This window comes from Doryrhamphus excisus, chromosome 1 (assembly GCF_030265055.1).
Source record: "Doryrhamphus excisus isolate RoL2022-K1 chromosome 1, RoL_Dexc_1.0, whole genome shotgun sequence".
NCBI classification, from domain to species: Eukaryota; Metazoa; Chordata; class Actinopteri; order Syngnathiformes; family Syngnathidae; genus Doryrhamphus; species Doryrhamphus excisus.
In genome coordinates, this window is record NC_080466.1 from 39,017,276 (window position 1) to 39,032,354 (window position 15,079).

General features: G+C 38.3%; 1 protein-coding gene across 3 annotated transcripts in view; it reads right to left on the reverse strand.

The window, feature by feature from the left end:
• Positions 1-15,079, reverse strand: part of fgd5a (FYVE, RhoGEF and PH domain containing 5a) — a 78,039-nt gene that overhangs the window by 12,193 nt on the left and 50,767 nt on the right. For all 3 annotated transcript variants that reach the window (XM_058068737.1, XM_058068745.1, XM_058068752.1), the window contains 5 exons: positions 9,365-9,516; positions 8,511-8,667; positions 1,518-1,608; positions 1,381-1,431; positions 1,188-1,246 (listed from right to left, as the gene is read on the reverse strand). In XM_058068737.1, coding sequence (XP_057924720.1) covers positions 1,188-1,246; positions 1,381-1,431; positions 1,518-1,608; positions 8,511-8,667; positions 9,365-9,516 — 510 coding nt within the window. The remainder of the gene's footprint in view (positions 1-1,187; positions 1,247-1,380; positions 1,432-1,517; positions 1,609-8,510; positions 8,668-9,364; positions 9,517-15,079) is intronic.

Below are 15,079 nucleotides of genomic sequence, written 5' to 3' on the forward strand. Positions count from 1 at the left end.
AAACTAAATTTAAAACACTTATATGCTAGGACTACGTTAAAAAGCCATAGCATTTCAGTATGTGGAATCAAACTATGGAATGGATTGAGTAAGGAAATCAAACAATGCACAACGATGAGCCAATTCAAGAAACAATACAAGCAGTTGATGTTTGCTAAATACAAGGATGAAGAGTCTTCAACCAGTCATTATGTGCTATATATATATATATCACTATATTGACACTTACTATGGTACACATTATATTGGATGGTCATATCACCTCATAAAAAATAAATAAAAATACAACAAAATTAAATTAAATTAAATTTAAAAAATAAATAAAAATACAAAAAAATTAATTAAATAAAACTACAATAAAATACAAAAAAATAAAAATTAATAAATACATAAAAACTTAAATTATATTAGAAAGGCAGGAAGAGTACATATGTAACAGTTACTGATTGCAAAAGTACCAGATGGAGGGGTAGGATTTAATAAGCTTTGCTTCTTCCTACTCCTTCTGGACATGTGGAACTGTGAATTGATTATGGGATGCACTCACTGATAAATGTTCAAATGAAATAAAACCATTACCATTACGCTTATTTCAGTCATCTGAACGTGCCTCATCCTGGCGGCATTTGACTGTAGCGTTTTTGTATCCTTGTTAAACCGTATTGCTCCTGTTGTTGTATTTTACACACATGATTAGCTTCTTTGCATGTTTACAGTATTGGCGGTTACCAAACAACTCAAACTGTTAGCTAGTTTGGTAGCCATGTCCACAACAGGAGCCAATCAGGACGCATAAGACAATGGACGGTGCAGACAGAAAAGAGAGAATAGAAAAACAGCGCTGCCTATACAGTACTCAACTTCCCACAATGCAATTCTTTTTAAAGGGCCAGGCTAAAAAAAAAATCTGCAAAACAGCGAGGCCACAAAAGGTGAATCATTATTTGCACGCCATTGTACCCACAACACATAATGGTGAAAAAGGAATAGTGTGAGGTTCCCCCCCCGGGCTTTCATGTCAATGCCAGCTGAATCTCTGAAAATTTGGAAAATGTGTCACAACATCGCCTTTGTGTCACACCCGTAAGCATGCTGACATTTTTAATATTTCTCAGAAGAAGCAGTAAACAAGACAAGAGTGTGTTTGTATGCAGCACACATATCAGTTTTATCCAAACTGAACTCACCCCCTGTTTCAGATGATCATTGGCCTGGTCCGCCACCTCGGACACCATCACCAAAGCAGCTTAAAAAGAGAACCAAAAAATTAGCGCTATCAGTGAATGTAATAAAGACAGCATACTGTAAGCGGTTGCATGGAGCCAATTGAGTTTTACTGTAGCGTTATGTCATGGAGGCAAATGAATATGACAAGATTACCTTGAGTGTCCTCGTATTCTTTAGAATCAGGTGAGAGATTATTAAGATAATCTGCAGATGCAAGCAAAAAAAGGTCCAACTTAGTCTCCTAAGCATATCGCCTTGCTACTTGATGTCTCAGTGCCTTGGTGTGTTACCTGTGAGAAGCATGCGGTATTGCAGTACTCTCACGATGACCTGCAGTAGCTGGTGCTTCAGGGGGACTTCAGCATCTTCTGGATTCCTCTTCTGAAAGATAAAAAATATATTCTTAAACTTTGTGATTGAATAAAATTATTGATAGCAAAGTCTGTGCGGAGTTTTTGCCCAAGTATTCTGGTTTCAGTTAAAAAGCAATGCGTGTTAGGTTTACTGGATACAATGAATCAGGGGTGGCCAAATATTATATATTATTATTAATACATTTCCATAATATTTTGTGTAATATCATGACTTTTTCCCCCCAATCTGATTTTTCAAAAACGTGACTTGTTTATTTCTCATAATATTATGACTTTATAAGATTTTAACTCAATGCGACTAAAATGACATTATTTGTCCTCTTATAGTTTAAAATACAATTTTTTTCTCTTAATATTTTGACTTTATTTTGGTAAAATTCCAGCAGTTTTTCCTGTATTGTTTGTGGGTTTTTTTGTTTTCCATCTATTTCGACTTTCTCCTTGTAAATATTCTTATGATAATTATTGATGTATAATATTTTGACTTTATTCTTGTAATATTTTTTCTGCATGCTAATTAAAAAATTACAACTGTATTTGTTATTTTATAATATAATAATATAATAATATAATAACAATATTAATATAATATATATAACAATACTACTATAGTAATAATATTACAACTTTAAAAAAATTCAACTTTATGCTACTAAAATGACATTATTTTAAAATGATAATATTATATTACTTTGTATAAACTCCGACAAATGTCCATTTGCCAATTTCATTACATACAACATTTATATCAACAATAGGTTCCATCTATTGGTCATTTACAATTATTTTGCATTGTTGTCTGCTGGTAAAACTACAATTCCCAGTCTAGGGTGTGCCCTAAGTCAGCTGGGGTAGGCTCCAGCATACTCCTGCGACCCTAGTGAGGCTAAGCGGCATAGAAAAACTACAATTGTATTTTTGGTTAATTTTGGTTTGGCTGTTTGGAGCAGAGTCCCTGGATTATTGATTTGGTCTTCATACAGGGTACCACTATATAATACTGTATGTACTACCAGTAAACTGGGACTCTGTATTCTAGAGTGTCAAGTACTTAATGCTACCTTTACTTCAAACTCCAGCAATATCAGATTCCTGTTGTGTAAAAGACAGACACAAAACCAGTCTAATGCTTGCCTCACCCAAAAGCAAACATTGATTGTCTCTAAAAACAAAAGTCAAGGTCACAGTAGCTAAGAGAGTCGTATGGGTCAGGGTGACCTTCACATCAGACAAAAACCTTAACAAGACCCATTCTTTTTCTCCGATATGTCATTTGCAGGAGAATGGGCGCCAGGCGTAGGAAAATCAATCAGAGTGTAATTGTCTCTGACAGGTATTTATGCCCTTAGCGGTAGAACCACAGACATATACAGACTGATTGTTTTATATCAGTCTGTCATATAAAGCCACTTTTTGTCTCTATTATTTGTCTTTTCCCCCCCCATCTCTACATGCGTAAACCCACTTGCCGCTACAGCATCTGCTCCCTTCAAGTGTCGCGTGTAAATTGTCATCCAATTGACAATTCTTCAGAGGAAGTGATTTGCTGATGCGTGCCAAAGATGATAATTAGCATTCGTCTTGTTTGGGCTCGTGAGCCAGAGAAGAAGAAGAAGAGCGATGCTTCACGCTGTGATGCGGAGACACACAAGACGCGACGTGCAAACACGCACCGACAAACAAACGCACCTTTCAGCCTCTTTCACGGTCAGCTGATTTGCTGTCCGCGCACACAAAACTCATCTAATTGGGGAGTTGTAAAGGAGTCGGCTTCTCTAATGACTTTCTGTCCACCTCATTGCCCGGCTGCGTTTACTACGGGGGGGGGGGGGGGGGGGGGGGAATTCACTCCATCGCCTTCCACCTGCTGCACGGCTTGACCTTGATGCTCAGGCTTAAGGTAGCGGATGCACTGGAGTGGACATTTAGAAATAGATTCACAGTTTTTCTCGATTGTTTAAACATATTTTGTGAAAGGATGCCTCATATTCTCCGAATTCTACACACAAATCCAAAAATCACTCACACATTTCTGAAAAAACCCTCAATTCTCCTGCAAAATGAAACTTTACATCCAAAACAGTCTTCATTCTTGTCAAAATGGTGTTTTGTCTCCAAATGACGCACACAAATACTATATGAACAAACATGTATATGAACCAGTTACCAACACTGATGTGTTCAGTGTAAAACACTGTGATTACATCATATTCATCATGACTCGGGCCTTTTTGTGTTCAGTGTGACACTTCTTGCTAAATGTTTTAGAATTGTTTTTTTGTTTTTTTTTGACAGAACACAAAATTACACAAATATTTTTTTTATTTTTCACAGAAAAACAATGTACGAAGTGTTCATCACAGCCAACACAAAGTTCCACATACAGTGGTCTGCATCTAAATGTATATACATTAAACCTCGGATATATCGGACTCGGATATATCGGAAATTCGCTCACAACGGACAGATAAAAAAGAACCGATTTTTCTGTAATGCATTTCCAATAAAAATTCATTGCATATATCGGATTTTTTATAACGGATTTCGCCTATTTCGGACAAAATCTTCAGTCCCGTTCCAATGCATTTCCATTAAATTTCCCTCGCATATATCGGATGGCCGCATCGTGGCGCTCCGATTCGCCGAATCGTGACAGGCCGCTATACGACGTCATTTGCAGCATTTGCAACGTTGCCTGCGCGTCCAGGTACATTGGAAACATAGTCAAGGAAGTGCCTTTTTATAACGGATAAAATCCAATTTACGCATATACCGGATATAAATCCGATATATGCGTAAAACGGACATTTTCCGGTATACGCATATAACGGATTTCGCTTATATCGGACAAAACCAGTGGGAACAATTGAATCCGATATATCCGAGGTTTACTGTAGCTTCAATTAAAGAAATAATAATAATCATCAACAAAAAAATCAATCAATAACAAAGCAAAAGACTATAGAGTTATAGATCTGCAGTCTGAGTGTAAAGCAGGAATTGTGCTTATAGTTTCGCAGACTTGGTTCATGGAGTTGGTGCATTGGTTATATGTTGTTAGTCGTTGTGTCTCAGGCATCACAAATTGTGTGTAAACAATGGAGAAAAAGTGTAAATGTGTGTGTGGAGCCGAGGTGGCCAATGTTTATAGAGGGTGCGGCAAACAAGGAAGAAGAAGCCGTGGAGAGAAAAGGCTCTAATCCTGTTAGCTCTGATCTGATCAGGGACTCGGGCTACTTCATCACTGTCACCACATCCACAATGAAATTACCACCATTTCTATTCCCGGGCTTTACCCGGCAACTATGAACGGGAGAGTGAAACGTCTTAATAATTATATTAGAAATATAGCAATTTATGAAAAGAACAAGAGAGCAAAAAACAAATAATGGGCGGAAGGTCCAGTGTAGCTACTGACCCGTACGATACTCCTCCTCGCTTTCCCTCGGTGGTCCTTCTCCCTCATTACAGCGGGGTCACACTCCCCCCAGTCTAGTCCCAAGGCGGTGCTCCGACACAACACAGCATCCATCAATATCTTTCACAACACACAATACTCCCAAACAGTGGGAGGGTGCAGGGACAAATCCCAGGACTTCTGTATGTGCAATATGGGAAAAGCGGTATGCAACGTGCATATACGGTGACAGTCGTGGGGGGAATCCGCCAGCGCTATTAAACACGCCTCTGGGCAACGATACACCTTCTCAAACACATGCAATAAAAATAAACCGTCCTGTGAAAATACAATATATTTTCCACGCGTTAGCCTTTCTCTGCAGATCACTTCATTTACTGCTGGTGCCAATTAGTGTAACTCAACTTCATGAAGCAAACATGAAAAGGCCCATTAGGTGTAACTTTTATGGATACAATCAATCAGGGGTGGCCAAATGTTTTCCACCGAGAGTCACATATTGAAAAATAAAAGGATGCAAGAGCCACTTTGATATCTTATAACACATGTAAACCATACTAAGAGGTTTATATTATATTTATGTCTTCGGGCGTGAGGCGGGGTACACCCTGGACTGGTCGCCAGCCAATCACAGGGCACATATAGACAAACAACCATTCACACTCACATTCATACCTATGGACAATTTGGAGTCGCTAATTAACCTAGCATGTTTTTGGAATGTGGGAGGAAACCGGAGTACCCGGAAAAAACCCACGCACGCACGGGGAGAACATGCAAACTCCACATAGAGATGGCCGAGGGTGGAATTGAACCCTGGTCTCCTAGCTGTGAGGTCTGCGCGCTAACCACTAGAGCACCGTGCCGTCCTGTTTATATTTATATATATTATATTATATATATATTTCAAAAATAATTTATATAAACTTCAGTCTTTGCTTTTAAAAAAAAAACAATTTTACTGTAATTTTTTTTAATTTTCCAAATATTTTAACTGTCTCCTCGTAAATTTATGACTTTCATTCATTCATTTTCTACCGTTTTTCCTCATGTGGGTCACGGGGGGCGCTGGATCCTATCCCATAATATTTTGTGCAATATCATGACTTTTTCCCCCAATCATATTTTTCAAAAATGTGACCTGTTTATTTATAATTTTATTATATTTTAACTTTATGCGACTAAAATGACATTATTTGTCATAGTATAGTATAGTATAGTTTATAGTAGTTTATAGTATAGTATAGTATAGTTTAAAATACGACTTTATTTTGGTAAAATTCCAACTGTTTTTCCCGTATTGTTTGTGTTTTTTTTGTTTTCCAGCTATTTTGACTTTCTTCTTGTAAATTTTCTTATCATAATTATTAATGTGTAATATTTTGACTTTATTCTTGTAATTTTTTTTCTGCATGCTAATTTAAAAATTACAACTGTATTTGTTATTTTGTTATTTTGTGATCGACATCGACCAAGTGAAGAAAACATGCGGTAAAATATCTGAGGTCACTGCTTAGCATACACGGCAAAAGCCAACATCTCACATTCGCCTTCTTTTTATGTAAATTAGATTGTCTGGCGTCAAGGAGGGAGTACTTTTTTTTTCTGGGATGGGGCAGCTGCTGTTGAATATTCATGAGTGGAGACAGTTGATGCATTGTCCACCTGCCTTTCTTCCCAAACTAGACATACAGTGGAACCTTGGTTAGGGTCATTAATCCATTCCGGACCATTCAAAACGTACTCTAACCAAATAAATGTTTCCAATTACTGTAAGACTACTTTTTTTTTTACTTTAAACCCTAAATCTCATACAGCAGAGCCGCTAATTTATGGCTATGTTTAAATCTTCTGACATTCAGAACTACTACTCATCGTTTAAATACCAAGTCAGTGAGGAAACGGTAGCACCTTCTTTGGTAACAACCAATTACAACCTACAAGTGAAATCATGACGAGCTTGTCCACTCATTGGACAATTCTAGGAGGTCATTACTCAATATAACAGTCTCATGGTGTCATCTTACAAAGACCGAAAAACAATCATCACACAGCAACTTAACACTCAATATAGGCAGGAACCAATATTTACAATAAAAAAACAAGAGCTTAACTTTATCCCATAATGCAGTTGCTCCCAGCAAAGCATTTCATTGGTTATTGCTGCCGGGGTGCTGCAATGCTGTCTCTGTCCATCAGAGGGAGGCTGACATCATCGCAGTGACAAAATGCACGATGGCATTAAGATATGATAGTGGTAAGCGTCTGCTTAAGTTCATATTCATGAAAATGGCAGAAAATTTTGTATGCTCACTTTAGCTAACATGTTAATGTTAGCATGCTCTCACCTAGCATAAGAGTGTCTACCTATGGAAATGGATAAAAATGCTACTTTGTTAATGTTAACATGTTAATGTTAGCATGCTCTCGCCTAGCATAACAGTGTCTACCTATGGAAATTGATTAAAATGCTACTTTGTTGATGTTAGCATGCTAGCAATGCTAACATGCTAATAGTAATATGCTAACACCTAGCATGATAGTGCTAAGTATATAAGTGTCTACTTACAAAAATGGATAAAAATGCTATTATGCTAATATAGAAAGCTAGCAATGCTAAAATGTTAGCATACACCTAGCCTGACAGTGGCAAGAGTTTATATACTGTATGTGTCTATCAATAGAAATAGCAAAAAATGCTAGTATACTAACATTAGCATGATAATGATGCTAACATGCTAATGTTAGGGCCATATTTTTTTATGTGGTACTTGGAATCTTTGTGTCAAAAATGTCCATTAAATCAAAACCAGCAACATTTCTATGCAAGTTTTTACCTTCTCCTATAGGAGACGGAAAACTGACCATTAATCATCAACAAAAACTATAATTTACCAAGGAAATAAATTACATATTGAGCGTTTCTATTCATCCAAGGTGACCCACATGTGTTCACAAAAGCACCTTGCACTGGAAATGAAAATGCGATTGCTGCAAAAAAAGGGGTTATCTTCCCTGGCTATCTTAATATCCTGTCCTTTTTTTTATTAAAGCTGCCAATGCAACCATTAACACCAGCGTGTGCATGTGCTTTGACAATGTGTGTATAAGTAGTGCTGATGAAGTGAATCAATACAGTTGCAATACATAGGACTGTTAAAGAGTGAACAGCTGAATGTTACTCTTTTTACACGACAAATGAAGAGAAAAATTGTATCGAGTCGTTTTAAAAACGGTTATAGAGGACGAAATTAAATTGTCAGGTCAAATCTCCTGGGTGAGTACAAAATAGTATATCACATTTCATCTTAGCACCGACAAAACACCTTCATAAATCAAATCTGGGATTTAAATTAAATGAGGATTGCGTGCTATTATTTAAAAACATAAACACAACAACAGGGGTCGGCAACCTTTTTGCTAAGAAATGCAATTAAAAATGTCCCTCAGCTACTAGCTTTCATAAAGTACTAATGAAGACAAAGTTTTACCTCAAATTTCTTGACAATGCTGGCGAAGGCGGGGTTGGCTCTGCAGCTCCCATCCAGCAAGGACATGCTGCGATCATACTCAGAGACGAAGGTGTCAAACACCTTGAAGTCCTCACGACGTGACAAGAGGACGTCTACCACCTGTTGGCCGTCCTCCCTACAAAAGAGAAGATGGAAGTGCAGTGAACATCTTGTTGTGATGACATCATGTGCAGTATTTCTCATAAATTATTGATATTTTAGAGTAGTTTTACACATTAAAAACATGTCCAAAATGTGGCTTGGGGGCCATTGGTAGCCCGCGGCTGTTTTTTTAAAGTAAAAAAAAATAAAGAAAAATTCTAAAAAAATTACCAGAAATTTTGCAAAATATTAGCAAAAATTTGAAATCTAACAAGAAAGCAGAAATGGAAGAATTTTACGGGAATAAACTCAAAATATTAAGAGAACAAGCTGTATTCTAACTTGAATTTTACACAAACACATGTAATATTATGACTTCACTTTAGTACTATAGAGTCAAATACTTTAATAAAAAGTGTGTTTTTAAAAATAATATTATGACAAACAAAAAAAACCCAAAAGAAAAAAATGGAAAAAAAAAAGTTACAACATTATGGGAATAAAGTCAAAATATTATGGGAATGAAGTCATAATATTACGAAAATAATATTTATGGAGGTTGTTTAAGAAGTAAGTTATTTGAAAACAAAAACAACAGCAAAAAAGGATAAAGGAGCAAAAGAAAAAAATATGCCTTATCACATACAGTATATTAGTCACATACATGTTAAAATATCAATATAAAATATGAAAGCAGCCCTATGCATTTTCAAAATGAATAGCTTGCGTACCAGTGACTGATGCGCTCCTCCAGCTCAGCCAAAATGTTGCTATGGAGGGTGAAGACCTGAGGAAGAACACCCAATATCTCCTCCAACCTCTGCTCCTCCACAACCAGGGTGCCGTCCTCACCCACCGCCTCAGCCACCGCTGGTCTGAAGTCCTTCAACACAAGGAAACGGTGCAAGGTGGTAATTTGATAACATTCTATTAATAGGTTTGATAGAAGAAAACAAGGAAGAGGATTCAAAGACTTGAAGGTAAACTACACACAGACTTTGCAACTACTTTGATAGACCATAATAATGTGTTGGAATGTGAGGGCCAACAAAGTGCATCAAATTCATTTGTGGGAGTCAAAATGTATTTGTGGCGGTCCAAATGTATTTGTGGCAGGGCGGTGAGCTGGAGCACGTGGAGAACGTTAGTGGATAGTTTTGACAACTTCTTATCCCTGAAGGCTATTGTTGTCAATAAAGTTTTTTATTTATTACAAACAGCTCTCGGCTGCACGGCGGTCTAGTGGTTAGCGCACAGACCTCACAGCTAGGAAACGCGGGTTCAATTCCACCCTCAGCCATCTCTGTGTGGAGTTTGCATGTTCTCCCTGTGCATGCGTGGGTTTTCTCCGGGTACTCCGGTTTCCTCCCACATTCCAAAAACATGCTAGGTCAATTTGGAATTAGCGACTCCAAATTGTCCATAGGTATGAATGTTAGTGTGAATGGTTGTTTGTCTATATGTGCCCTGTGATTGGCTGGCCACCAGTCCAGGGTGGACTCCACCTCTCAACTGAAGACAGCTGGGATAGGCTCCAGCACCCCTTGTAACCCTTGTGAGGGTAAGCGGTAGAAAATGAATGAATGAATGACTGTATTATCATTACAACATTGCAATATACAATACAATACATATATACGTACATATATACAATACAATATACAATATTGCAATATATGGAAGATCCCTACTTTGTGTTAGCCCATTGTGGCTCCGCACCCGCGGGTTGCCAACCCCTGGGTTAGGCCAGAGACCATTCATTAATTCATTCATTTTCTACCGCTTTTTCCTCACGAGGGTTGCGGGGGGTGCTGGAGCCTATCCCAGCTGTCTGCGGGTGAGAGGCGGGGTACACCCTGGACTGGTGGCCAGCCAATCACAGGGCACATACAATTTGGAGTGGCCAATTAACCTAGCATGTTTTTGGAATGTGGGAGGAAACCGGAGTACCCGTAGAAAACCCACGCATGCACAGGGAGAACATGCAAACTCCACACAGAGATGGCCGAGGGTGGAATTGAACCCTGGTCTCCTAGCTGTGAGGTCTGCGCGCTAACCACTAGACCGCCGTGCCGCCCGGCCCGAGACCAGTGGTCCAAAATTTTTACAATCAGCACTCTATTGTATGTATACAAAAATTTTCATCAAAAAAAATATTCTTGTAGCATCTCATCAGATTGTGTAGGTGTATCTAATATTGTGGCCCGGGAGTGTTGAAGAATGAAGACTGAAGAGGAAGGGGAAAAGGGAGGAAGTAAGTCTCCCTAAACATCCTTCCTGCCGCCCTCCTTTCATATCACAACAGTACCTCCCCAACCACTTTGGGCTCTGTCCAGGCATTCAGGAAACGTAGCACCAGGTGTTGTTGCATAACAGCCATGTTGACTGTATGCTTCTTAGTAAAGAAGTAGCTGGTTGGTGTGAGGGACCCCAGCATCATCGCTAAAGGGATGGACGTCTGTGGTCCATCTATTATAGTTCCAGACAAAATACAGTAAACCTCGGATATATCGGATTCAATTGTTCCCACTGGTTTTGTCCGATATACGCGAAATCCGTTATATGCGTATACCGGAAAATGTCCGTTTTACGCATATATCGGATTTATATCCGGTATATGCGTAAATCGGATTTTATCCGTTATAAAAAGGCACTTCCTTGACTATGTTTCCAATGTACCTGGACGCGCAGGCAACGCTGCAAACGCTGCAAATGACGTCGTATAGCGGCCTGTCACGATTCGGCGAATCGGAGCGCCACAATGCGGCCATCCGATATATGCGAGGGAAATTTAATGGAAATGCATTGGAACGGGACTGGAGATTTTGTCCGAAATAGGCGAAATCCGCTATAAAAAATCCGATATATGCAATGAATTTTTATTGGAAATGCATTACAGAAAAATTGGTTCTTTTTTATCTGTCCGTTGTGAGCGAATTTCCGATATATCCGAGTCCGATATATCCGAGGTTTACTGTACAACAAATAAAGATGTCCCAGTTGGCTGTGAGATAATGTGTTGACATACAATACAATATAATTAGATCTTGTATGAGTTAACATTCATCGCATCTGCCCAACACAAGTGCATACTTAAACAGCACGGGCTGACTCCTAGGTTACACACACACACACACACACACACACACACTATTTTGTGCAGCCTATACCCATTTTCATCACGTCAAAGAAGCTTCGTCAAGAAGCAACATGAGCAGTTTGTTCAGCAGCAAAGCCAAGCTTGGCCGTAATAGAATTTCTCTAGAGGTCATAGGTTACAAATAACATCAAAAATCCAACCTCTTGTGTGTTGAAGTTGTTTTACGTGAAAAGTCCTACAAAAGGAGGAGCACAGCCTCCCTTCCTTTGTGGAGACAAGCTCTGGAAATTCTTTGTGCTCCTGTTATTCCTTATCAGACAATGGAACAATAGCTCATATGAAGTTGCTCTCCCAGAAAAAAACAAGCATGCCGAGCCACTGTAATGCTTGCAAGCTCAATGAAGCCATTTCGTTCCATAGAAATGACACAACAGATGAGTCTTTTCTTGAAAAAAATAAAAATAAAATAACACCACCGTGTCCTAGCATGTGTTACCAATCCTTGTTTGTCTGATATCCATAATATTTTTATAATAAAACGTCCAAAACAGGAACCGGGAGTCAGCTCTTGTCACCCGTTTGTGATGTCATTAACAATCGACTCTCAAAAACACAATAAACGTTTTCATACGATAGGTAAAGTAATTATGTCCATCCCTACCCTGAAGCTTTGTGACCGCAACTGAAATACCATGTGCATGTAGTATTTGCATTACATTTGAATATCATCACATTAGATGTCAGCTTTAATAATCATAATAGACTATCAATGAATTACCCTGCATGGCCGTGAATAAGACATACACACACAGTGTGTGACCTTGTTCTAGGTTAGAAGGTACAGGCTGACTGATGGAGTCCAATGTCTCCACCTGTCTGGGATTTACCGGCAGCCATTAAGAGTAATTGTTGCAATTTTGCTGAAAATGTTGTCATTGTAAATGTAATTTGATTTTTAAAGCACACAATTTTGTTTCTAAAACGTAAATAAAGGCATGCAAAACATTCCTAACAATGGCACATGTGTGCTGTACATTTGACTTATTTTATTGCCGGAAATTCCGGTGTATAAACCACATGCACCATATTTAGAGGAAAAAACATATTTCAGAGCTCTACATTAAAAAACTAAATGACTTGCCCATAGGGAATCCTTAAGGTGAGAACTACTTGCCCGAAAATGCCCCATGTCAAATGAAAAGACTGCCATAATGATATCATGTAATTTTTTATGGCATCACATGAGAACCTCAAATAAAGATGAAATGAGAGTACTACCATACTGCCTTACACATGGTAGTCGTAGTAAGCAGTGATATTTATAAGTTGTGCACCACAATGAAACATTATTGAATAGACACGTTTGTGTACTAGTAAAGTGTTTTTAATCCAGAAAAAAAGCTCAATGGTCAAACAATAATTTGTGAAGCAAAGGTGAAGGAAATACACAGAGAAATGGAAGCGCTAGATTTTGTAGCTTGTGCAAAGTCAGCACTTGGTATTGGATCTAATGGGTGGTGTTTCATTGTGACCACTTCAAATTGTCACAGCAATGTGATTCACTCACCTGTGCCATCATTTAATTTGCTGCCCCTAATAAAATACTTGTTTAGGAGGCACTGTTTCATCACTTTTTGCTGTTTCCTTCAGAATTAGACGATGTTGGCAGCGACGCCATGATGGATGTTTTCGTAGTCAAACGATCGCTGATTGGTTGATCGCGAACAACGGGTGTGGGTAAAACGCGGACTGTGGTCTGGGGACCGCGGTCTAAATAAACGATTCTGATTGGTCCATTTCAAGATTTGCAAGGATTGCTCTGCAAATTACCACCGGAATAACGCAGTCCGTGTTTTACCAACACCCAACAAGAACCGCTTTAAAAAAACCTCTTGGCAGTATGGCATGCTGAAGTGCACTTGCCCGACGGGAATATCACTGATTAGATTTACTTGCCCGAATTTTGTTTTAACTTGCCCCGGGCCATCGGTACATCGTTATTGTCGAGCCCTGTATTTGTTCTTATAAAAGCCACAAATTACAAATAACATTAAACCCATCACACAGCAACTTAACACTATACATATGTGTTGATGCCAGTTGATGCCAGATGCACCAAATTTAGAGGAAAAAACATATTTGTTCTTGTATAAGCCACAAATTACAAGTAACATTAAACCCATCACACAGCAACTTAACACGATAGGTATGTGTTGATGCCAGTTGATGCCAGACGCACCAAATTTAGAGGAAAAAACACATTTGTTCTTATAAAAGCCACAAATTACAAATAACATTAAACCCATCACACAGCAACTTAACACGATAGGTATGTGTTGATGCCAGTTGATGCCAGACGCACCAAATTTAGAGGAAAAAACATATTTGTTCTTATATGAGCCACAAATTACAAATAACATTAAACCCATCACACAGCAACTTAACACTATACATATGTGTTGATGCCAGTTGATGCCAGATGCACCAAATTTAGAGGAAAAAACATATTTGTTCTTGTATAAGCCACAAATTACAAATAACATTAAACCCATCACATAGCAACTTAACACTATACATATGTATTGATGCCAGTTGATGCCAGATGCACCAAATTTAGAGGAAAAAACATATTTGTTCTTATAAAAGCCACAAATTATAAATAACATTAAACCCATCACACAGCAACTTAACACTATATGTATGTGTTGATGCCAGTTGATGCCAGATGCACCAAATTTAGAGGAAAAAACATATTTGTTCTTATATGAGCCACAGATTACAAATAACATTAAAACCATCACACAGCAACTTAACACGATAGGTATGTGTTGATGCCAGTTGATGCCAGACGCACCAAATTTAGAGGAAAAAACATATTTGTTCTTGTATAAGCCACAAATTACAAATAACATTAAACCCATCACACAGCAACTTAACACTATATGTATGTATTGATGCCAGTTTAATATGAAGGGAAAAAAACGCAACATTTTAAAGTTTTCCCATAATGCATTTTGTTAGATATGCATTTAAAACGATGAATGGCACTGCAAAGCTGCTTCTGTCCACCAGAGGAAGGACAAAAGCCGGAGTCCAAAGCCCAGAGGGAGGCTGACGTCAGCCATTAAGAGCAATTGTTGCAATTTTACTGAAAATGTTGTCATTGTCATGTAATTAGATTTTTAAAGCACACTATTTTGTTTCTAACACGTGAGTAAGGTATATATCCTCATGTGGCAGATATGCAGATGATGAAAAAAAAAGCATGACAGCAGTCGGCGGTGATGCATGGCTGACCTACTTACTTCAGCTCACCTTCAAATCCCCTGGCAAGCATTAGCCATTT